The sequence below is a fragment of the Thamnophis elegans genome, chromosome 3 (assembly GCF_009769535.1).
Source record: "Thamnophis elegans isolate rThaEle1 chromosome 3, rThaEle1.pri, whole genome shotgun sequence".
In the NCBI taxonomy this organism is placed as follows: domain Eukaryota; kingdom Metazoa; phylum Chordata; class Lepidosauria; order Squamata; family Colubridae; genus Thamnophis; species Thamnophis elegans.
The window spans coordinates 99,464,056-99,490,516 of record NC_045543.1 but is presented as its reverse complement, the minus strand read 5'-3'; the positions used below and the strand labels follow the sequence as shown (position 1 = coordinate 99,490,516).

The window sequence follows — 26,461 nt, the reverse complement described above, 5'->3', positions numbered from 1 at the left end:
AAGGCAACATGGCTCCATCTGCAATCAAACTACACTTGAGGAGGGAGAGCACAAGCGAGCACTGAGGAGACTACTGGAGGAGGCAGGAAGCCAGGCAAAAAGCCATGCTGTAGCACACACACTTTCCCCCAGCCTCTTACTTTTGGAAGGCTCGGATCGGCTCCCCTCCAGCTTCTCTGCCTATCCTCTCACCCCAGCCTGCCAGCAGGAGGTGAATGGGTGGGCTTTATTGCTTTCCAGGCATTCCCCACCCAGCAGGCTGTATTTGCAATGGGGGGGGGGGTTGGGGAAGGCAACGGGGGAATGAGGGGGATGGCAGAGGAACTGCTTTCAAGTCATTGGAAAAGATATCCAATCCAACTTGTGAATGTGTGTGCGTGTGTGTGTGCGTGTTTGTTTGAGAGAGAGAGAGTGAGTAAGAGAGGGAAGGGTGTAGGAGAGATAGTCCAATCCAACTTCTGTGTGTGTGTGTGTGTCTTTGAGAGAGGGAGGGAGAGAGGGAGGAAGGAGGGGAGGGGAGAAGAAAAAGAAAGAAGGAAGGAAACTTCTTCGCAAAGGAGAAAAACAAATGCTTTAAATCGGAACTTAGTATGCCTGGCTGTGGAGTTCTGGGAGTTGACGTCCACAAGTCTTAATAATTTTAAATTGAAAAGGTGCAGGAAAGAACAAATTGGTTATATGGTTGTATGTTATATGGTTTTATGTTTTTGAAGTTTTGGGGTTTGTTCAATATGAGCATTGTGTTTCTAAAAGGCTTGTGAATGGAGCCAAATTTTCTCTAGGGTCATTATCTCATTATCTCTATCTAGCAGGCATGTGGAATGAGCCTCGGGCAGGTTTCTTTGTTAGCAGAAAGAAAGAAAAACAGCACAGCAATTTAGGGCTAGAAGGTTACTAGGAGGTTATCTAGTCCAACCTTCTGCTGCAGCAGGAAAAGTTACATTGTATGGATTATTTTGGTGCCCCTAACAGAGAGGAAAATTGCCAGAAAGGAGAAATAGTTTACTAGGACAAGGCTGCCATGCAGAGGAAGGCAGAAATAGTCCTTGACTTATGACTACAATTGAGTCCCAAATTTTGGTTGCTAAGCAAAAGCATTGTTAAATGAGCTTCACCATATTTTACCCAATCCATGACATCTCCTGTGAGTGACATCAAGTTGGCCACTCCTACCCGGTCACATGGCTGCCAAGCCACTCCACAAAACAGGCCACACCTACAGAATAGGTTCTAAAAAAATTGGAAACCCACCACTGGGATAAATGTATGGTGGGAGGATTTTGATTTCCTTCCTATAATCAACGTAAAAATAACAATGCCCCTGCAAAATAAATTTAAACACAACTATGAGTATATAAGTCTGTCTTGCCCAGTCTTCAACATATATCATATGGGATACTATCAGAATATATTTCTTATTCCATACTCTCTGAAATGTTGTGCTGCAGCCAGGAGATCTTGCCTTTGTGCCAAAAGTATGACGATCTCAGCTGATCAGCAGGATATTTGAGGATGGAAACATGAGTCTTAGAATTCTTTTATAAGTAAGGATTCTATCTTCCATATTTTAAACAGTTTTAAAATACGGAATCTTCCTAGCTTGTTCATCTTCTCACCATGTTAGCATTTTGTAAGTTTGTCTTTATACAATACAATGCTCTCTCTATTTTGTTTTTCTGCTTTACACTGAACCTTGCAGATATGGCGCAGTGGTTAAATGCAGCACTGCAGGCTACTGCTAGATCAGCAGGTCAGCGGTTCAAATCTCACCGGCTCAGGGTTGACTCAGCCTTCCATCCTTCCGAGGTGGGTAAAATGAGGACCCAGATTGTTGGGGGCAATATGCTGACTCTCTGTAAACCGCTTAGAGAGGCCTGAAAGGCCTATGAAGCGGTATATAAGTCTACTGCTATTGCTATTGCTATATGAAGACTAAATGAAAACTCAATTCTTATATTTATAAGCTATGTGGTATGTATGTTTCCATTTTGAGGGAGGAAGTTGTAACTGCTAAGCAATACTTGAATTTGAGTGAACAATGCATTCAAAAATGTATTTGCAGATAATTCTTCTAAGTTTAACAAGGACATTAATTATAATTAGTGGATATTTTCACTTCAGCTTTTATTGCATAGTAACAAAATCAATACTCAACCATTGTTCAGAAACTCTTCAATTGGTACTTAGATTAACCAACATACACACATCCCCCAAATCTCAACTTTTAAATTAATTATATAAGCAGTGACCTCTCCCAACAGATTTTGTTCCATAGTAACTGAGGGAATTTTAGTTACCTCTGGAATCAAAAGACAGAAAGTACCATGTACAAATATGTGCTTCTCCCTTAAAATTAGAATTTAGTATTTGTATGTTGCATATTTTATTTTTTGTAAACCAGCAGATTCCACTAGCCCAGTCAACATTTAAAAACATAATATTGTTGGTTCATTCATGAAGTTCTTACTGTATGCTAACATATAGGGACATCCTTATTTATAATAAAGAATGTTTTCTTTTCTACTTGTTATTCCTCCTATATCAGCAGAAGATCTGCCAGTGATTGGTTTTGTCAGGCATCAGCAAATGGTTGTGCATCCTTAAAGGCACTGCTATTAGTCTGATCATCTCTCCCTTGTCAGAAAATGAACAAGATGAACTATTACATTTTACACATCTTGTCCTCTACTTTCATTTTTGCCGGGTTTTTTCTTATTTTAAAAAAAACTTCATCGCATTTAACAGATTGTTTAAAGCACAACCACAAAAAAAAGGAGAAACAAAAAGGAAATATTTACAAGCTAAGTAAAATTACTTAGTAAGAAGTAAAAATGGTAAGTAAGAATTTTCCAAGTAATAATACGTTAGTATTATATAAAATATTCTTCACTGTTACTGAAAGCACATCAATGATCAATGATGAGCAAAGTAGCCAATGTAATAAGCATATGTAATCAGAATAGAGAACTAATAGAAATTTATGTTACATTTAAGGATATATTTTGTCAAAGTTTGTTGAAGTGAAATTACCATTTGTCTATGAGTTTCTGTTTTGTTTTGCTTTGTTTTAATTGATAAGTAATAGTTTTATGGAATCTATACTGTAGATATAGATAACATTTCAACTGTAATTGTTCATATCTACATTCAGCATCCAAATAAGGGCTGAATCTTAATTCACATTTAAATTAAATAGTTATATTTTCCATATTGGTGCATTGTACATGCGGCAACTTTGGTAATATAGTAGTAATAATGGAACAATATTGTTAGCAAAAGTATATCACTTGTCTGCTTAGTTCTAAATTGTTTATATCCTGGGCACACAATCTGGTCCTAAGCTATCTGGAACTCTTTAAATTCAAGATAATTGAAAGACACTTGCTGTTCGTCTGCAGGAACTGTTATTTACTCTTTAGAATTTCATGTAGAAATCTTTCTCAAGTCTACTTGTAATCCTGAAGATGGGATATGATCTTTTTGAACGTGCTTTATCACTGAGTGAAGCTTCACACTGTGGATCAGTTTGGTACTACTTAATCTGCAAATTTATTCTTTTTAAGATAAGAAATAGATGAGTGACACAAATTGGAATTAATATTTTGTAGAGTGAATTATTTTTAATGGTATCTGGCCAATGATTTCACATTTATCTAACTATTTTTGGTAAATGTTGTTAATCTAAATATAAATTTAATCTGTTTCTTACACAACAAAGGCAGATTAGTAAATAAATTTATTGAATTAATCAATTGAGATGTTTTGTTCTTTTAAAATTCATTCTTTCCAGAAATAAAGGCATCTTGAAATTACTGAAACCAAAAATATCTCTGATTTGATATTTTGGTTGTTAATAACTCTTAACAACCATTCTTCACTAAATAATATTCACAATACAACATATCTGAGAATGTTTTTTATCAGCGTGCTAATGTGCTAAGTTGAATTGAAATTAAATATATGGGTTATTGACCCTGGCATTTGTCATTTACAGATATTTATGTCCTTCAACAAATGTTTCCCATTTTGTTGCACTTATTAGGAAAAGACTTATAAAGGCTTTCTGAGCAGCTTAGCACTAGACGAGTCTTTAACATGTCACTATCTTTACATTTTTCATGTCAAAATAGCTGTTTTTTAGGATTACTCCAGAGCTTTTATTAAATCACAACTGAAAATGGTTCTAATTTTTGGTTCTCTTAATAAACATAACTGTCAGCATAGAAGTTATATAAAAGCTATCTGCAGTTACGAAGATAACTGTCTAGATTACGCATTAAATAAAATACTTTTTGGCCACTTATGTATCTTTCTCATTTCTCTTTAGAGTCAGATCTTTATGAGAAAAAAGTTAGCTTGATAAAAGAACCTATATTGACAATAATATTTAATAAAGAAAACTATTCATAATAATATTACCAGTTTCTTCACCTATTACATTTATATACTCTAGATTTAAAAAAAAACAGCTGGGTTGATAACCTTGTAAACTCATATTTGGTATAATTTAAACTGCACAAATTCTTTAATTCTGGAATTTCTATTTATTGCATTTGCTTTACTTGATAAAATGAGATGACAAGTGCTAGGAATATATCAGAAAAGATCTAAAAGACAGAAAATAATTTAGTATACTGCAGAAAGATGGAGGGATGGATCGACGGATGCATAGATAGAGAGATAGAGATAAATAATACAAAGACTATTAATCCAAATTTCTGAAGTTACTTCCAACATATAGTCAATTGGTTTACTATAACATTATATTGCTGTGTATTTAGTTAAAGGGTAGATATTGAAATGAAGATAAATCATCTTCTGATATTCTCCAGAAAGTAAAATTTACAAATATCGTTTGTAGCTGTTTTTCATCTCTGAAGTAAATTATGGTGCTCCATAATGAGATTGGTCCTTATTAATTTGGAGAAACCTCATTTGCATGTTATTGTCATTATCTAATTAATTTATATCCTAGTGTGTGTCTTTAATTTGTATTGTAGTGTGTGTGACTTTCTTGCCAAAATCCAGTTTAGTTTAGTTTTCTTCATAACTAACAGCAGCTGAGAACTAATATGGGCAGCACAGCCTAAATCAGGACAAGAGGCCTCTATGGATGCTGTCAAAAAATATTCATTGGGAGAATCAACAATAATGTTCTAAAACAGTTTAGAACAGGGGTCTCCAGACTTGGCAACTTTAAGACGTGGACTTCAGCTCCTAGAGTTTACTAGCCAACATTGACATCCAGAAGTCTTAAAGTTGCCAAGTACAGAGTTCTCTGGTACAGAGAACCAACATTTTTACCCATTGCGCTCTTTTTGAAAGATCCTAGGTTTACACAATTATTGTGCTTTTAAATACCCTCTGCATTCTTTCAGTATCATTTATCAGTTAGAAGGCACAGTGATGAACTCATACAAGACTATGTAATCAGGTGCTGGATGGGTTCCTGCTACAACAGCCCAATTAATAACTGTGACTTAAATAATCAAACTGATAACGGACTCTTCCCATCATTACTGTTTTCTCTCCAGAGTCATATCGGATAGTAGTTTCCTCAGGAGAACAAGCTTGGCAAACAGCAGTTAGAAAATTGCTGCTTCCAATGCTGTCAGCGCAGGTGAATTTTAGTGCACCTAGTCCTCCTGTTGTTTCCTTTTCAGGCTTCTGCATGTATAAAGCATAATCAGTACATCAATTACTGAAATGCAGCAGTGAAGATAAAAGCAGTTTCTTCCACCCAAGCAAAAATGATAATTTGGTTGGCAACTCCAAAAGAAAACAGTCAGGCACTCCATCTACAAATCATTTGGCAACTCTATCAATTCTACATGCCATTTTTACTGTTAAAAGCTTCGTGCTATCACATTGTTACATAATAAACACAAATTAGATTGTTTCAGGCAGTTATAATGGTTTTAATTAAGAAGTAAAACTGTTGAACTGTGTGATATTTCTGACAAGGAATTGAAACTTTTCATAGAGCCTGCAAAGCCCTCCTCCCTCTCCCACCCAGCAATTTATTCCAAGGAATTAGGGAATCCCCAGAGCAGAACTGCAGGTATTTAAGAATTGCTGAGAAAATGGATGCCTTGGAATTTGTATTTGTTTCTATAATATGAAACTATGAAAAGTGTTATATTTTAATATTCTAATGATTCTATATTCACAAGTGGTAATAAATCGCTGGCTTCTGTTAACAAATTATTTGAAGTAAAGTCTTCAATGAACAATTATTATGTTTTCTTAATTTGGTTTCATTAACTGCACCTTATTGTATTTATTTATAAAATTTATAGGCTACCCATCTGACCCCAAGGTAACTCTTGTATGTATTCCAGATATAACTTACAGATAGTCCTGATTTACAACCACAATTGAGGTGATAACTTCTGTTGCTAAGTGATGCAGTTATTGTGACTCTGCACCTGATTTTGCAACCTTTGACCCTAGTCATTAAATAAATTATGCAGTCTTTAGGCAAATCTAGTTTACCCCATCTATTTTGCTTGTGGAAAGCTGCCTGGGAAAATTGCAAATAGCATCACATGACCCTAGGACCCTGCAACCATGATAGATACATTCTGCTTGCCAAGCACCCAAATTTGATCATGTGGCTGCAGGGGCACTGTAACATTATAAGTGCATGGACCAGTTGTAAGTCCCTCCCCCCCCCCAATGAAAGTCAGTATACAAACAGGGAGTTTTCTTGGATTCACACCTCCTGGTGACAGCTATAGCCAGGAGAACTTCTGCACAAATAAACCTTGTATTACCGTTGCATGTATTCTTCCATCATGAGGCACTACACAAGTGTCAGCCTCTGTTTTGCTGCTTGCTTTTCGGCTGCCATTGAAACGGGGAGGGAGGGCATGGTGTTTGGGTGGGAGGAAATAATCTGTGCTGGAGGACTTTTAATTGGGAGTTGCTCATACCATTTGTTTGCGCATGTGGAAGGAGGGCAGTTTCCCGCCAAGGCCAACTGTCCAGCATACCAACCTGATGATGATTTTTGAATATGTCTCCCACCTGATAGCTGTGGAGATATACGATTGGACTTTGGACTGGGGTACCAAGGGGAGGGGAATGAATCTTGTATTGATATCTAATGCTTTCGCGCTCTTTTGTTCAGATCCAGCTTTGCTTAGCTTCTCATTACTTAAAATCAGTAAAAGTACACTTAATTCTGCAAAATGGAGTTGAGTGGTCTCTTTCTTGGTTATTAAGTGAAGGAGCCGCGACAACAAGTCATTCATACCTTAGTATTCTCTCAATTGATCTATTGCAATGTGCTGCACATTGGAATAACCTCAAAGCCTCAGCAGGTCTAGAATGCATAGAGATGTATGGTTTGGGGACAATTATCACCCACCTATGTGACACCAGGTTAAGTTAGCTACAACAGACTTCTGAGTACAATTCAAGAGATTGCTCCTTTGTGAGTCCTACATAGCATGGGACCCGGTGAGGCTCTTTTCCAGGCATGAGGATAAGATATTAGGATAGGATATTAGTTTGGAAACTTCAACGTAAGCACAAATGTGCAATAATTTGTATTTTTATTGCACCTCAGTATCATTTTACTTGGTTTTTGTCTTAATATGACTCTTTGTTCTAGTTCATTTGTTACTCAGAGTTTTTTGTGTGGCCACATAAATTGGTTAGATAAATAAATCAGCTGGCATTGCTGCAAGGAAAGAGCTTCACAATATCTGTGATTAGGTCCTAATATAATATCACTGTAAATAAAGTCTTAGCAAACACGGTGGTAGATTACTGAAATTGGGCAAACATAGGACATGTTTTCCAACTACACAAAATAAATGTGTTAAGACAGAGAAGTTGAATTGCAAACATTTGTTTCAAGATATAAATGAATTATAGGCAAAAGCTATTCATGTTGTAATCTCACATTTTGATTCATCCCATTGCAAAAATCATAAGGAAAGAAGACATTATATAAATCAAGAGGGAGTTATTTTTATATGTGTGTAGACAGAACACACAAAAATGTATTACAGTGGGTAATAAAATTGCATCAAACAACTTGAAAATGCTAAGGTACATTTACCTGGAGCAACTACTTCAGTCGTAAGAATAACAACAATGTTTGAGAATATTTTTAAAATACCTTATTAATCTTCTTAGTGTGACAGCAGCTTATTTTAAGCATATGGGTAAGAACAATATATACCTTTATTCTGTAGTTTTAGTGTGTGTAAGAGTGAAGCATTTTCTTAATTTGTTGATGTTAATAAGTATGAGAGGATGGATTGAGGACATAAGATGCAACAAATGTACTGGAGATACAGATTTCTAGATCTCAGAACAGTAGCCACACTCACTAGGGCCATATCCACACATCTGCTTTGCCTTGGTCTCCCTCCATACCAGAGTCTACACGAAATATAAAATCTTGCTGTCCCTACAAGGATGCTCATGGAAAACATCCAGAATAGATCTATACTGAGCTACTGTCCACAGAGCTTTAATAGGCAACATTCTAAGCAACATGATTGGCAGTTCTTTTATGTGAAATTTCAGAGCCACCCATCATCATCCAACATGTGAACAACCTTCTCCAATTGACCTCAACTACATTCCTTTTCTCCGTTTCTCATTAACTTCTTGAACTGTTAATCCTTTAGATAATTGACTGTTTGACCTAATGACCACTAGATGGCAGCAGGAGTCCGTCTCCTTATCTTTCTCCTCCTTCCAAGATATGAGATGGACTGCAAATAAATTTCATAAATAAATCTATATCCCACTTTTATTATTTTTACAAACAACTCAAAGTGGCAAACAATTTGTCTGAAATTGGTATAGGGTTTCCTGCCTAAGCAGGTGGCTGGACTAGAAGTCCTCCAAGGTCCCTTCCAACTCTGTTATTCTATTCTAAATATCCACCTTGCTCCTCCTATTTTCTCCACAACAACAACTCTGTGAGGTGAGTTGGATTGAGAGAAAGTGATAATTATTTTCCAATTTCTGAAACCCATAAATGTAAGAAATCACAATATAGGTAGTCCTTGACTTACAACCACACTTTTGATTGTTAAGTGAGACATTTGTTAAGTGGTTTGGTCCCATTTTACGACCATTCTTGCCACAGTTGTTAAGTGAACCATTACAGTGGAAAAGTAAGTAGCCTGATTGTTAAGTGAATCTGGACGCCGCATTGACTTTGCTTGTCAGAAGGTTGCAAAAGCTGATCACATGACCTTGGGACACAGCATTGGTCATAAGTATGAATCAGTTGCCCATATGATCATGGGAATGCTGCAAAGGTGGTGAATGTGAAAAATGGTCATAAGTCTCTCTTCATTACCATTGTAACTTTGAACAGTCATTAAATGAACTGTTGTAAGCTAAGAACTACCTGCACTGGCCTTCATAACTAAGGCCGGACAAGAATCCACAGTCTCCCAGATATCATTTTTTTTTAATGTCATTTTATTAAGATTTATAGGCCGCCCTTTTCCCTGAGGGGACTCAGGGCGGCTTACAATCAAAGGGAAGGGGGTGCAATATCAAAGACAAACAATATGTGAACAAAAGAAAGAAAATAATAAAAACACAACTTGCATTCAACAGTCAACACTCGGGCGGGTAAATTGGGAACCTATCCCCAGACCTGATGGGAGAGCCAGGTCTTGAGGGCTGTGCGGAAGGTCTGGATGGTGGTGAGGGTACGGATCTCGACGGGGAGGTCGTTCCACAGGGTCGGAGCTGCAACAGAAAAGGCTCTCCTCCGTGTAGTCGCCAGTCGACATTGACTGGCAGATGTTTTGTTTGTTTTGGTTTTGTGTTGTTAAGATATGATCACTGGAAAAATGCTGGAGTTTAAGAAAAAAGGTTAGCTGTCAGGATGGATGTGGGAGTTGTAGACTGTCCTAAGAATATAATATGACAAGGAAAAGCACACAGGGGAAAAGCAATTACAAAACACAGTCTACAGAAATATGACAGTTGTATCTTTCTAATGTGCTCTCAGTTTGGAAGGGTAAGCCAAGGACATGCTAGTCAATTTCAAGGCTTTGCATTGTGTAGATCAGTGTTTCTCAACCTTGGCGACTTTAAGTCCTGTGGACTTCAACTCCCAGAATCTGGCTGGGGGATTCTGGGAGTTGAAGTCCACAGGACTTAAAGTCGCCAAGGTTGAGAAACACTGGTGTAGATGAACCATTGAACATTCTGACCACGAAATGGCAGCAAAGAATTATCCTGCTCGCCAGTATTTGAAGAGAAAGGCTAATCCTGTAAGCCAAAAAAGGCTTACCAATTTCAAGAATACATTATTTGAGGCACCCACTGGATCATACCATTTTAAAGAAGGGGTCGGATGCCAACAGAAGCCAGAATTCAAATCTCCTTTGATTAATCCCCACTGGTATCGGGCACAAAGTTTCTCCATTTGACTAATGAGCACCTACTAAGGGTCCCTACTTATCAGATGGTGTGACAAAATCGAGTTTCATAGTAGGCATACTCAGTGGCAGCTCTCCTCCTCTGGAATAGCTTGCGTCCTGAGAAAAGGGTGGTTTCCACTTGTATTACCTAGCTAATATAAACATGCCCTTGCTGGATGTTTTTTTGGTGGGGATTATTATACTACTCAAACCTTTCTCATTTTTAAAATAATTTTTATTCGGAAATTATTTTTATTTCTCAAAAAAGTATTTTGGTTTTTTTCAAAAATATTTCACTTGAATAAAAGAAAAATAAATATATAAAAGGAAAGAAGACAACAAAATAACAGCATAATAGAATTGGAAAGACCTTGGAGGTCTTCTAGTCCAATCCCATGCTCAAGCAGGAGACCCTATACCTATACTGGTTTCAGACAATCTCTTCTTAAAAGCCTCTACTGAGAGCACCTACAATACCATTAAAGATTTTTTTTAAAAAAAAAATCTGACCTTCCTTATAGCAGCTACAATCAAAATTATTCCTCCTCCTCCTTAAATATAATTGTAATCAATCTCACCCTTTTATTCAATACTTTTTCAATCATCCAATCTAAAAACCATCATCCTAAGCTTAAAACATGAAAACAGAAAGGTCGCTGCTTCTTTACTGCTTTTCTTCATCACCAGCACAAGCAGAAATGTTTCTATTTGTTAAAATAGAAACTAGTTTGGAAAATTTTGAGATTATTTAATCAGTATTCTTGGTGGAACTTCCTTTTGCAGATCATCCCTAGAGCTGCTTTTCAGACATATAAAAGCAATGCTTCAGGGTCTAAATTTGGTTTGACTACAGAAGTGGTAATTCTAACATGAACATCCCATGTCACTTGGATGTAAGCATCCATGCTTCCCATAATGCAAGGGAACTGCTTTGCTTTGTTCATTTTCCAATCAGGACTGATTCTGGCAGGTATACCTTGCATCTGTTCAGATGAGATAATGTGGCTAATATGTCTTGGAGGAGTTTAAACCTGTTACTGAATACTGTGGAAGTCACATTCTGTCTCCACAAGGCTGAATTTGCATCCACATTGAAATCCTCCAAGATAATTAAAGTCTCTTCTCCTGTCTAAGTAAGAGAGAAGTTTGCTTAATATGGGTATATGGGTCATGAATGAATAATAGCTTTGTCTGAAGTTGAAGTTTCAATTTTTCTTTCTTGCATTTCTTTGTAGTTTTTGAGCCTGTCATGAAATATTCCTTTGAGTGGGCAATTTGCTTATCCATAGCAACACAATATTGTATTTTAATAACCATGAAATAAAGTTCCATTCCTTCATTCAAAATGTGCATATTTTCTGAAATGTTCGTTCAATATCATTGCTCAAACTAGCATAATTTATCACCTTTTATTAGAATGACTTTAGCTTATGCCTAAGAAAAAAACAAGTAAATCTGTGGCTTATATTCAATTTGCATATAAATAAAATTCCATTTAAAAACTATCATTTATCATCTTAATCCTTAAAGAAATCTTAATTCTCAAAACATAATTTATTATTGATGCATAGCAGCCAGTCTATTAGTAGCATTAGCAAAGTTGATGATGAAAGTAAATAGGAAATTCTTCATACATCTTTTAACCAGGAGTAGCTATTAAAGCTATAAGTATAATTCTATGTATTAAATGCTTGTGTACAAATAGTTTAACATAATTTCCTTTGGACAGCTGTGCTCATAAACAAATGGGAATTAGGCTCTTTTGGAGTGCTTTTAAGAATATTTGAGTTGAAAAGAGTTTCTCTACTGCAGTTTTCACCAGGCCTTTCTGCCTTTGATTTCAGATTTCTGTTTATTTTTAGCTTTGTTTGTCAGCAGCATAAATTCTCCAATTATTTAAATCTTTGAGAGCTGCAGTAAAATGATAGGAAGTTGATCCTCCAAGGGCTCCAATAATAAAAATACTAAAATACAAATGCAAAATTACCATGACCTTAAGCCATGTCTTGAGGAACATGGTGCTGGTTCAGTGATGATAGTATGGTAATTTTTTTAAAGAATATAGGAAAGGACATTTCCCCATAATTCTTTATACAGGCAGTCCTCAACTGACAAACCACAACTGAACCCAAAATTTCTGTTGCTAAGTGAGACAGTTGTTAAGTGAATATTGCCACATTTTATGAACTTTCTTGCCACAGTTGTTAAGTGGATCACTGCAGTTGTTAAGTTACTAACATGATAAGTGACTCTGGCTTCCCCATTGACTTTGATTGTCAGAAGGTTACAAAACATGATCACATGACCCTAGGACCTGTAACAGTCATGAGTCAATTGCCAAGCATCTGAATTTTTATTATGACCATGAGGATGCTGCAATGATTGTGTGAACATTGGTCATAAATCACTTTTTTCAGCGCCGCTGTAACTTTGAATAGTCACTAAATGACCTATGGTAAGACAAGGACTACCTGTAGTTTTCTCCAAATTTCTGCTCTATTTTGAAAACAACTCTTAGTTTTGATATGGCATACTTTTAGTGTGATTGTGCTTTAGTTCCAAACATTGATTAAGTGACTGATACCCCAGGTTTATTATTTGTACAAATAACATGGCAAACGCAGCCACACCTTTCTCCTGTTTTCCCCACAACAACAACCCTGTGAAATGTTTTGGGATGAAACTGATTGACCCAAGTTCACTGAGCTGGTTTGATTATTACATTTCTACTCGCCCACAGTAAAACAACAACTTCATGACAGGACAAATTGTTCAATGCAAATCTTAAAAGTTCTCCTTTTAAGATAGAAATCATTATGGTTGCCTGATCAAAGGCAACAAGGAAAAAGGTTTGGAAGATTATTCCATTTTTTAAAAACAGGAAATGCAATGGAGTCTTCTCTTTCTTCCATTCCTCATTGTAGACAGACCTCTAAGAAGGAAGGTAACAAGGACACGTACAGCTGATACACCTTCATCCTCTTCCTGGAACCAAAAGTTGACTTTTACAAGATTTCATAATAGTTGAACAAAACTAGAAGCATCATTGCATTCCATAATACAGTGAGATTTATCGCAGGTGTATTATACGTTGAGTTTTCATTAGTCTTTCTTCTTTTTGTTCTCCATCCTCTCTTGATCTTTCCTAATACAGCCCCCTCTTCCTTTTCTTCTTTTATTGCTGCTTTTGTTGAAGGAGAAAGAGGCAAGACTGTGAGCTTGTGTCTGAAAAAGAATGCTTTATGTATATTCATGAAGGTGGTAGGGGGCCAATTTATTTTTATGGCTGGAATGCTTTATTTTACATGTAATTAATTTTAATCATCAGTGTATTAATTCTATTAATAATTATTTGATTTTTGCCCTGATCTCCCCCCACCCCTTTTTGAGAGTGTGGCCTGTAGCAGTGCATTTCCACATAGGTACATAGATGCACAATTATTTGAATGGGAAGTGCATGTTCCAACATTCAATTCAACTGGAATTGGCAAACCTAGATTAGCAATGTAAAGAAATTGTCTGTGTCTGTGTATGTATGTATCATTTTAAAAGCAGACTTTAATTCTTTTCACGTAAATACAGTATTGCATTACACCAGGGTGTACTGAAATTTTGTTCTTCCTTCTGCCCCCCCCCCCCCCCCGGTACTGTTAGCTATCTTACTTCAACGACTATAATAAGATTAGATTATTTCAGTCCTCTCTGAGAGTTGTAAAACTTCCAAATCTCACCAATTTTGGAAGAATTTAATTGGCTGGCTATTCACTTCATTCGAACGGTGGTTGTTTTCCTGTAGTGCTCTCCAGATGTTTTAAATATCAACTTCCATCAGATCCAACAAGTACAATCATTGCCAAGGAATGTGAAAGGTGTGGATCAAAATATATACTTCCAATATGTCCTGATATATTTGATCAAATATTTCTTAAAATGAAAGATAAACTTAAGAGTACGGACTTTAAATTTAAAAATACAGTTGAAACATGAAGAAACAAATGGTTGGCCTTTAAATCACATATCTCATTAGCAATCAGTAGTAAAGAAAAATATTTTGGAGTACCCTATAGTAATAAATACAAAATAAATATATTTTAAATATTAAATTATAATGTTTCTTTCTCTTCTGCATTAAACAGTTGTGAGAAGCTGGACTACCTTTTATATCCGTGATGGCGAACTTATGGCACGCATGCCTTAGGTGGCACATAGAGCCCTCTCTGCAGGCATGCCAGCCATCACCCCAGCCCAGCTCTACCGCGCATGCATGCATGCCTCCCGCCAGCCAGCTGGTCTTCGGGTCTCTACTGCACATGCGCAAGAGACAGGGTGCAGGCAGGGAATGTGTAGGGGGGGGTGTTCGCTTTGCATTTTGGGGGCTCGTGCCTGAAAAGCCTCCTGCACCAACCTGGAAGCCAAAAATGGATGATAGGGGGTGGGGTACATGCGTGGGGGAGCGCGGGGGGAGGTTGCTTTTGGCATGCAACAACAAAAAGGTTAGCCATCACTCTTCTATATCAAGTCTGATTTGTTACTCTTTATTGTACTGGATATAATCCTCAAAAATAATGTCATCTTAGCATATTTTTTCCTTGGAAACTCTCATATGGATGGCGCAAAAATACTTTTATTTTCCAGATATTATATTGCGCATTTTTGCCATACCTCCCCCAGTGAATTAGTTTTTTTTCCTAGTACAAAAATAATGAGATTATATTGGTCTTAACTCATTTAGCTTTTGAATATAAAAAATGCTGGTTTTATTATGATGTCTTAAAGACCGTATCTTCTCTCAATACAGGGACCTTGCTGCAAGAAACTGTCTAGTAGGTGAAAATAATGTTCTCAAAATTAGTGACTTTGGGATGTCTCGTCAAGAAGATGACGGAGTATATTCATCTTCAGGATTAAAGCAAATTCCAATTAAATGGACTGCCCCAGAGGCCTTGAACTATGGTAAGGAAACATTGCTGCTATCAGTAGTTTCCCCAGCATACACTGTTTAAATAAGACAGTAGGATTAAAACACTTAAAGATACTTACCATATTTTTCAGAGTATAAGACACACCTTTTTTTCCTCTAAAAAGAGGTTGAAAATATGGGTGCATCTTATACACCGAATACAGCATTTTTTGCATTCTGAAGCCCGCCCCTTCACCAAAATGGCCACGCATAGCCTTATGGAGGCTTTCAGAGAATTCCTGGGGGCTGGGGAGGGCAGAAATTAGCGAAAAATAGGCCATTTGTTGCACACACACCCCCAGCCCCCAGCAGCACTCTATAAGCCTCCATAAGACTATGCATGCAATTTTTTTGACAAAACTAATAGCCCATTTTCACGAAAAATGGCCCATTTTTTTGCTTTTTTTTGCCCCCCCCCCCAAGAGCACTCTGCAAGCCCCCCCCCCCCAAGGCTATTCATGCCTCTCTTTTTTGGAAAAAAATGGCCTGTTTTTGCAAAAAACGGGTCATTTTGGGGAGGTTTGCAGAGTGCAAAAACTTTTTTTTTTCCTTTCGGAAAGCTGTTTAGTTAGAGTTGTTGATGAGAATTACATTGATCAAGTGCCAACAGAAACAAGTCAGGTGCTACAGGTTGTCAGCGATTTCCTTCTACAGCACATGGATAAATATATCTGGAAACAGCTACCTACCTACCTACTCTCTCTCCCCCCCCCCATCTACTGTATTTCTCTCTATATATATTTTTCTCTATCCCTCTACCTACCAACCTACCTACTCTCTCTCTCTCTCCCTACCTATCTACTGTATTTCTCTCTCTCTATCTCTCTCTATTTCTCTCTCTCCATCCCTCTACCTACCTACCTATCTACACTCCCTCCCTCCCTACTGTATTTCTCTCTCTTTCTCTCCCTCTCTATCCCTCTATCTACCTACCTACTTTCTTTTAAAAATTGCCTCTTCAAAACCTTATTCTCTGGTGCGTCTTATACTCTGAAAAATACGGTAACTGCCCTTGGAATTGAAACCCGTAAACTTTCAATAATTTGAAACCCAATGAAATCCCAGGGTTTGAGCCCCTGCCTTTTACAGCCATTGATATTGCTGATGAATTCCTAAGCGATGAGATTTGTAAACTAGGACAACTTTGGAAACTTTCAAAATAGAAGACTCCTGGAAACTGAGCTTGGAATTAAAGATGTATCTGGAAATAAGTGCTAGACACGAAATACTTCCCACTCTTATTTTTATTTTTAGAATTACATTTTTATTTAGCGAAAGAAACACACAATTTCTTATTTTTACCATTTTTGTTTTATTTTTACTACTTTGCTTTCTCTATACTTCTACCAAATGGCTGTAAAAATTACCTTCATTTCAGCTACATGGAATGTAACAACTAAACCAACCACTCAATTATTTCCTTGTTCTAGAAGTAATACTGTAGGGTCTATATTTTCTTAGCCTGTGTTTTTCTTAATTTTAAGTAATTATTTATCCTGAGGTCTGTCCTAAACTGCAATTATTGTTTGTTTATTAAATGTATATGCTTCCCATCTCACTATCCAAAGCAACTGTGGAAGGCTATTAAATTTATTTGGTATTCTTTGATGAGGTAGTTTGCCAAAAAGTTTTTGGAAAATCCAAATACATGTCAACCAAATCGCCTCTGACAACATACCTGCTCACCTCTCAAATAGGATCTATTTCTCTAAACATTCTCCTCCTGCTTTCTAGGTATGGCAGGCAGGAACTGAGATGGAAAGAGAAAAATGTCTGACTTGGTGCTGATGCTGGGTCCACAAATAATTGGGCCCACCACCAAGCAATGGGAAGGGGCGTTAGTTTAGGCAATGGGATAATGGTTGTCTGAAGATACTGTCTTCAGTGTCTGTAGCCCCACCAACATGTTGCTCATTTTTCATTACTTGCCTGACCTCATGGATTCAGTTTGCAAGGAAACGAGGCAGGAATATGGGCAGTTGGTGATTCAGCCAAGAGCGGAAAAAGCAGAGCTGGTATAAGAGATTGAAAGTGGCAGCAGAGTGTTATGACAGGAAGGGCCCCTCCTTTGGGGGTCTCCACTCCCTAGTCCCTGGCCCCTTAATTTAGCCCAAGGGAGTGAGAGTTAGGGGGGGTTGAGTCCTCCCCCTGGCTGTGGCAGGCAAGAGATAGTATCCCATAGATAGCCTCATAGTAAGAGAGGAGGAGAGTCACATGACCTTTCAGGGGATCTGTATTAGAAATGATGGTAACAATGACAGCTCCTGACACTCACCAGTATGCCTGTGTTTGACACAAAAGCCACACAGCTACTGGTTAGGAGTTTGATGGCCACACAATCATATTATTTCCTTGCATTATTTTGAAAATGGAATCCTTCAGGTTCTGAAGCTTGGGAATTTTGTGTACCCCATGTGTTTTTTATCAGCTGAAAGTATTCACAAGATGATTAGGATAGATGGCCTGCTGGAACAGTAACCAAGATCATTAATTTTTCTGCATGGAATTTTAAAGTTTTCAGAAATAGCAAAGAAGAAATGGATGGAAGTAATTATCATGAGAAAGGTTCAGTAATTTATAACTGTTTTTGAAAATGACCTCTGAGTTTGCAGGGGTTTTTTTTTTTTAGGAATTTCCAATTGCTAAATATTTAACTTACAATTTAAATCTATGATACACCAATATAAATGAAATACACCTAATTGACACTGATGGTCAAAGTTATATTCATTGTTCCGACTCTCAATGTTCTATTTGCATTTAAGCATCTCATGCTGTTTTAAATTAGGCTACCTGGTAGGTGGAGAGCAATTATGAGCATTCACTGTGCTGCTAGAAATGCGATTATGTGTCTAAGTCTGCATCTCTTTTCCTTTGGGACTTAATATCTAATAGCAAAGCATGTTTTAGTTTAAATATTTAGGAATGTCAATTAGAAACTACTGTTTTGTTAAGAAAAAGAAAGTTATACAAAATTAATTACCTTTCTCAGTATATGACAACCTTCCTCAACCTGTACTTAAATTTCCAAAAATCTCAACCATAGCAACCTTGAAACACCCAATGGAAAGCTACTACACAGGAACCTTCAAAGGAAGGTGGTGCTAAAACTTTTAACGGTATGCATTAAGGCCATAGAAAATTGAGAAAGCTATGCTGAAAAATGAGAGCATAACTATTTGCCAAGAGCTTTTATGCAACTATGAAAAATTGTTGTTGGACTGGAGACAGTGTTTTATTCCAAATGTCACAAAAATAACTTTCCAAGTATTGTGAATAAGGTTTCAGTAATGCAGATATGAAATAAAATGTGCATTTAAATGGCAAATTCTATACATAATATTTTCAAATGTTTCTTTCAATTCTTACCCAGGGAACTGCTTCCTAAAAATACAAAATAAGAAATGAGTGGCAAACAGTTTTGACATGCAAAAATATGTATTTTTAAATAATTCCTATGTTAGAGTTGATAAATTGGGGGTGGTTTTTTTGGATTTGCACATGCCAATCACTTTCTCTCCCCCTTTTCTCAGGAGTGGGAATAAAAGTTTTAGCACCAACTGGGTAACTGACCCAAGTATCTCCATTCCATTCTCAAAATTCTTTTAACTCAGAAGTCATTAACCCAGTCACAGGTTGGACACCATCACACTGAATGGTTTAATAGCTGCTATTTGTGAGATACAACCAGTCAGTGCTGTGAAGGTATATTCTAGGCTGTTCCGGCAGTGCTGGTCTTCTTTATTATAGTGACTCAACATATTTCTTCTATGAAAGAAGGGGATAATCATTGCTTCTTATTTTGGAGAGCAAATTCCTTCTTGAAGAATACTATCAAAAAACCAAATTTGATATGAAGACAGGTTTGACATATCTTTCTCTTGATATCTAATAAGATTTGACCAAGAAATGTTTGGAATATGCAAGAGGGACATTTTCAATAGAACACAATCCATAATCATTTTTTCTGAGGCGATACTAGAGCAATAAATCTTACAAATTACCCGGATAGCTAATTTATATATTTGCTATAGTCATTTTAAATATTAAAGAACCATATTAACTTGAGATTCAAGTAGTATATGATTCTTTTTCCTACAGGGCAACATTTAACTATATTGACAAGTATGTGACCTTTGATTAACAGTTGAACTCTATTTTCCAAGATTAGGAAATTTAACCAAATTTGCTTATTCCTTTTTGCCAATAAAAAATTGGTAAGATTTTGAGATATCTATTATTACCTGGTGAGACCCTGTTTCACATCTGGATACTTACCATTATATCTGCTTGCTGATTTTCTAGTTCCAGTTATAAGAAGTCAGATATTAAAAGCGGGATTTGTGTAGCGAAAAGCCTGATCTTGCTCTGTCGCAGTAATTCTGGTCAACATTGCTTATTACTGGCAGTCCCAAATTAGTACACCACAAACAATGTTGCTGGGAGGAAAAAGGTAATAACAAATCTCCTGCTTCTTCCCAACTTCCCACATAGTACGCTATTGGCAATAGGAAATGAGCTACTAGATGTTTGATTATGAGGGTCAACTAACCAATAAGGAAAGTGAAGAGGGCTACAAATGGAGATTAGAAGCGGAAAGCAGTAGATTGCTAAATAGCTTGACATTCATAATAAGAGTAAGACACAAGACTTCTTTTTATTTAATTACTGGATGTACCAGCAATTTAAATATAACAACTTCTATAACCAGGGAGATAAAGGTTGATATAAAGATTGGCATAAAGAATTTTTCCTTTCCAAAGGAACTTTTAAACTTCTCTTTCCTGTCTATGGCTCCCTGCTGCTTTGACTTAATATTGCAAAATATTGTTTTAAACTGTTTTTGGGTCAATATTTTAATATTTTGCAATGGTTTTTTAAACTATAAGTTTGTTTTGTTTTAGTATATGAACACTGAGAAATGGCATGGATTAAGGATACAGTTAAGATTATGAATCATGGAAGTAAAGACTCAGAAGCAGAGGTGCTATTCTGCCAGTTTGCCCCAGTTCGGGTGAACAGGTAGCGGCGGTGGCAGGAGGCTCTGCCCACCTGCCCAGATGTTATCACGGCCTCTCTGTGCATGAGCAGAAGCACTGTGAGCAAAGCGCGCGCATGTGTGTGCTCCTGATTCCAAACCAGTAGCAAAGGTAAAAGGATTTCATGCCTGGTCAGAAGGATCACAAAAGTCATCCAGCACAAGCCTGCACAACTTGTAAAGGGCTACATTGATAGGTTCAAAATAAATATTGAACTTATAATTATTATTAACCAAAAAACATGAGCCTCTTCTGGACATGAAGAATCCACATCGTCCTGCAGAATTCTGAAGGTCCGCGGTCCCAGCCTGGTGGCCCTTTTGTTTCCTGCCTATTTTTCTGTGTGGATTTTCATTTTTCATCTTTTTGTAACCACTTTATCCAATAGGACGGTACACCTCTGAGAGCGATATATGGAGCTATGGAATTTTCCTCTGGGAGACTTTCAGCTTAGGTGTATGCCCGTATCCAGGCATGACTAATCAGCAAGCACGGGAACAAGTAGAGAAAGGTAATTGCATGTGTGTGTTTGTAATGAATATGTATTAAGTAATTCCACCTGATTATTTGTATGGCTTTTATAAATTATGCGGACATTCTAACACCGAACAGGAGATAATTCAGCATAGCTGAAATCATATAGCAGGTATTCATGCTAGATGATACATTTTGCTATTTGATTATTAGATAATCAGCATCTTACAATAAAAGTCATTGTACAAGGCTAATCTTTAGCTATCAGTAAGTTTTCAGAAGAACAACTGGACATTATTTGATGAAGTGGACTTTGGCTCTTAAGAATGACCTGCACATTAAGGCTGTGCAGCAGCTTGAAAACAATTATGCAGGCCAAAATATGCTTCTAGATGTGCTTCCATAGCATTGTTTTCTACCCCTAGAAACCACAGCATTATTCCCATAAGGATTGGGCAATGGCATTCCGTAGCTGTAAATTGACGCCAGGTCAAGATGGATTTGGTTTAACGAGTTGCAGGCAACTGTGATTTGCACACCCAATCACAGTTGGTCCAAATCACTGTTTTGCCTTCAGATATGAAACACTGCACCTGACTTACATTTCTCCCATATGCCATTGCACGCACACACACTTATAATTCTAAATATTATTAAATAAGAGCAACAGAAGGAACCACCTCAGGGGCAAAACGAAACTGGGTGACCTTGGGCCACTCATTTTCTCTCATTCCCTAGGAAGCAGGCAATGGCAAACCACTTACAAAATCTTGCTAAGATAATTAGGGACTGTGGCTTTCTTTCTAAGACAAAAGAGGAGGGCAATTTCCATTTTTTTCTTTGTCTTCCTGGTTTTTCTTCGGGGTGTGGGGGTTTGCCTGCAAACCAAATAAAAATGAAACTCCATCAACAGCCTACTGAATCTGGACACCCAGGCAGGATAAGGGAGGCCACTCAATTTATGATGTTTGTTTTGTTGTGGACTGAGATCCGGGCTGTGTAAATGTCTTCCGGTCTAAATGTGTGCAAGGGATCTTGATCTGAAAACAGCCTTTGACTGAGATCAGCTGCTTTAGAAAAGAGATTTTAATTTCATCTCCCTTTTCTTTGCCTTTTAAATTTTCTTCTAGGTTGCTCACTATATATAATCACAATTTAATTTTTTTAATAATCCAGCAGGCGTGGTGGTTATCCTGAGAAAGAGATCTAGGTTATAGCATATGGCTATCTACTAGGTCAAGTTACACTGTGGAATGTAAAATATTCTGCTACCTAATGATTTAACATAATAAACCCCAATAAATACCAAACAAATAGCAAAAAACATGTATAAATATAAATCATGCTCAGGGCCCACATCCCAACAAATCCCAAACGGCCAAACCAGGCTCATCTGTCATCTTGCCTCAAGACCAGGGAAATATCCCAGTCTTTGATGCTTTGTGGAAAGCAGCCAGTTGCAACCCTAAAATCTTGAGTGGGGAGGCTGTTCCAGAGGGCAGGCACTGCAACAAAGAAGATCATGTTCAATATTATTTTAAAAAAATGTATGTATGTATGTATCGAGGTGGGTTCTGGCAGAGACTACTGCTGGTTTACTCAGAGACGTGACATGCGCTTTGCGCGCATGCTCAGTACAATTAAAATTGCTCTGTGCATATGCAGAAGCAAAAAACACCTACAGCACTGCCGGGAGAACCGGTTCAAGGGCATGGCAGACCTAAATCGCTGCCAGTTCCAGGCTGCCAAGCTACTACCGGTTTGGCCGAACCAATCCAAATCAGTAGGAACCCATCACTGGTATGTATGTATAAGTCATATTGTATAGGAGTTGTTTCTAAGTAGGTTTGATTTAAATTGTAGGTTAACCTAAGTAGGTTAAATTTAAATTGTCACTTTCTCTTCGATTACATTTCTAATAATCTCTTTTAAAAAACACATACTAGGCTATCGAATGTCAGCACCTCAGAAGTGTCCAGAAGATATCTATAAAATAATGCAACGGTGTTGGGATTACAATCCTGAAATGAGACCAAAATTCAGCGAGATTCACAAAGAGCTGTCTGCACTGAAAAAGAAGGTGACATCATGAGAAATTAGTAGGACTCAACAAACAGGACTTCCTTTTTGTAGAAAAGTATTATTTTTCCTGTCACAAATCCGACACATTTATATCACATTTCTTCTGATATTCTTCTTGGATTCCTTTTTTAAATAATAATAAAAAAACTGCTCTATTCAAGTGTGCCCAACCTGAAGAATGTCAAAATATCTATGATAAAAAAAGAGTGTTCTGCTAAGTGCTTTTTATGCTGTCATTTAGATTTTGTGTAAATAGATAAACATGTAATATATGTGTAGAGTTAGGAAATTCTGGCTCATTTAGATATTTCTGTGATAAATCCCAAAGAATATTTTGGGCCCTTTGTTTCTCCTTTTCAATCCATGCACTTGCAACAGTCTTAGTGTAAGCCCAGTGGTTCATGAATCATTCCCATGAATTTTAAAGCTAAAGGCACAGTTTTCAATGTATCTTTTAAGGAAAGGAACACACACATGCAAAATCACCAGCTGATGCAATACTGAATATGTGTTTATTCAAGAGCGTTATGTAAGGATATGCTTGTGGAATGCGGAGTTTGGGCACATGTTTTTAAAAGACATTTCAATATAGTAATTATTTCTAATATTGGATATTATTTATTTGCATCTTTAAATGAGAAAAAAAGAGGCACAATTTGCCAGAAACTGGCAAGCACAAATCAATTAATAGTGTTTTTTTTTATTTTCAGGAAAAAAAATATTTATATTCAAAAGTGAGGGTTACATGTAAAGCAACTACTGAGAAGTGTTGTCTTTCAGAAGAATGGAATATAGAAATAGACATTTTTAAATGTGCACATTCAGTAGTGCAGTCAACAACATCTTTGCAAATGAAAGTAGTGTATGATTGAGGTAACCAGTAGCATTGATTTTATATCGGAAAAGCACCTGATTGGAAACTTTGTGAATAGATGTTTCCATTCTGTATGCCCCTGGGAGGAAGGAATACACACACATTCATACTGTATCCACTATCAGTTTCTCAGCTGTGTTTTTTAAAAAAGGACCCGAAAAGAATATGGTAGTAAAAAAATTACTACCCTTGAAAAAAGTAGTTTGCCCTCTAAAACTACAAACTTGAACAGAATACAATTCCATTTTTCCAGTTAAGCTCAGTATCTCCACCCTTTATTAAATTGATATTTGGATGCTCTGAGACTTATCAATCAATAACCAGCAAAATTAATGACTGGATTCTCCCAGAGAATGACTCTCCCCCCTCCCGTTATTGGTTTCATGCTGATTTCCTGAATCCGTAGCTGGTCAGTTCTGTTGCAAAGCGTTTCAGATTATACCTCAGAAGCAGCCAAATGCTAGTCATGTTGTATCAGGAAATCAGGCACTTCCAGGTGAAGCAATGTGATGTTTTGCTCCTTGAAATAGGGGAGAACCAAGATGTTGGTGAAGATTGTGATTGCAAAACATCTCTGTTTTGCTTATCCTTCTGGAAGAGCACTTTTGGTCTTTTGTGCATGTGTCTTGTGGTAGTACAGAATGGTGATGTTGAGCAAGATGTATTCTACTTTTAGACTAGAACAATTGATGTCATTTATGTGATAAAAATTAATATCAGAATAAAACAGTAAAGCATTATATTGGAGGAAAACATTCTTCATTGTAGATGAGCTTGTTGGTAATGCAAGAGACATCAGGTGAATGTTGCCTTATATACAAAGATTGTTTTATAGTTCATAATCCAGTAAAGAGGTAAAAGAAAAGAGAAATAAATGCAGTTTCTAGGTATAGTACTGGGCATACATAGATCATAAAAAGAATATTCAGCAAAACTGGGAAAATCGATTATTGTGATCCTAAAGGGATCCAAATAGTGTGCCTTTAATCATCGGCATTCCTTTATTAATTAAAATGCACAAGGACTGAATGCTAACACCATAAGGGGAAAAACACCACAAATTGCCCAGTTGCACATTTTCGTCTATGCATTCACTAATGTGTAAATGTCAGGACAGAATGTAAAGAATGTATTTCCTTGTATTCATGATGTTTTTAATTTTTCTTTTAAGGGTTACTATTTTTATATAGGAGAGATTGTTCCATTTTTTTGAAGTCTTCTGAATGTATTCTGTCTTGCAACATGGGAAAAGACAGCACTTTGTCTTAAATTGATTAAAAGGGCACCTTGTCCTCATCTTCTTGTATAAATGTAAAGGATAACTGCTATTTATATTTCATTTATGTAAGCAGTTAAAATTTGCAATTCATGTCAGACTGCTGCTCAAATTTGAAAACATTTCTGAACATAATACCAGAACATTGAGCATTTGTTTGCCTGTCTCCTGTCCTAAAATCAGAGGTCATCTAAAATCAGAAATTAGAATGTAGTCAGGGTTCATGCCCAAAAAATAAGTTTAGCTAATTAATATTATATTTTTCACACATTCTTACTCTCTTAGTTTGTAACTTAATTTGTAAAACCAGTTTTATCTACCATATAAAACTATTTAAATTATGTGGTAAACCTATATTCATACCAAATGCATATAGTTATTTCCTTTCTTATTGAAGTAAGTGAAAGTTTTCTGCATAATTAGAAAATCTGTTGCTCCAGGATTAATGTAGTTCTTGTACAAAATAAAGTTAGAATATCTCTACTATTGCTGGTAATATGTAATACTGAATAAGCATTTCTGTTGCTTCTTAACAATAAATATTAGCAAAATTTGAAAATGCAAGAAATCAATAAATTATGAACAAACTAACATTTTACAATTAAAAGCCAAAACATTGAATTTCAATAATTTGAAATTGATTTGCATTCTATATCCTGCTTCCTTATAAAAAAATATGTTTTTTTAAATAAATTAGCCACATAGCGTAAGACTCTTGCCAAAAGCACATTATTCTGAAATACAACATCCATATACCTTATATATAAAAAAACAAAGTAAGAAACATTAAAGGCTCTCGTTAATTCAAGATTGTTTAGCAACTTTCCATTTTTGAAATATTTGGATATATTTTTATTTATGGATGAAGGTACTTATATTTAACAACATTTTTTGCTATTTTTAAATGTTAACGCAGATACTACTGTGTTTCCCCCAAAATAAGACAGGGTCTTATTTTTGCCCCACGAATTATGGCCTTGGGCTTATTATAGGAGGAGGGCTTATTGTTTTGGGGTTGCCGGGCAGCTGCTCCCTTGCGAACTGGCTCCCAAAGACCATGCTCACGAGCAACCGCTCGGCAACCCCCGTCTCCAGCCAGGCAGAGCTCCATGCACTGACCTAGGGGGTATCCCTAAGGCACCAAGGCATGTGGCGCTCTGCCCGCTCCCCAGCTCCCATGTCTTGACACATTCAGGATACCCCCTAGGTCAGTGCATGGAGCTCTGCCAGGCTGGAGAGGGGAGTTGCGTAAGCACCTGTTCCACCCCCAGCAAGCTTGACTCCCAGCCTCACCATGCCCTGGCCCAGTTCTCCCTGCAGGGCCAGGGCGGCACCGCTGCCATG

The 26,461-nt window shown here is 36.9% G+C and overlaps 1 protein-coding gene across 4 annotated transcripts in view; it reads left to right on the top strand.

Moving 5' to 3' along the window:
• The window catches only part of FER (FER tyrosine kinase), a 129,885-nt gene extending 106,670 nt beyond the window's left edge, over positions 1 to 23,215 (top strand). For 3 of the 4 annotated variants that reach the window (XM_032213491.1, XM_032213490.1, XM_032213493.1), the window contains 3 exons: positions 15,211 to 15,365; positions 20,800 to 20,922; positions 22,832 to 23,215. In XM_032213491.1, the coding sequence (XP_032069382.1) occupies positions 15,211 to 15,365; positions 20,800 to 20,922; positions 22,832 to 22,977 (424 nt within the window). In that variant the 3' untranslated portion in view covers positions 22,978 to 23,215. Of the gene's footprint in view, positions 1 to 15,210; positions 15,366 to 20,799; positions 20,923 to 22,831 lie in introns of those variants that run through there. The other variant, XR_004254994.1, reaches the window with a different exon arrangement.
• Positions 23,216 to 26,461: the final 3,246 nt, after the last annotated feature.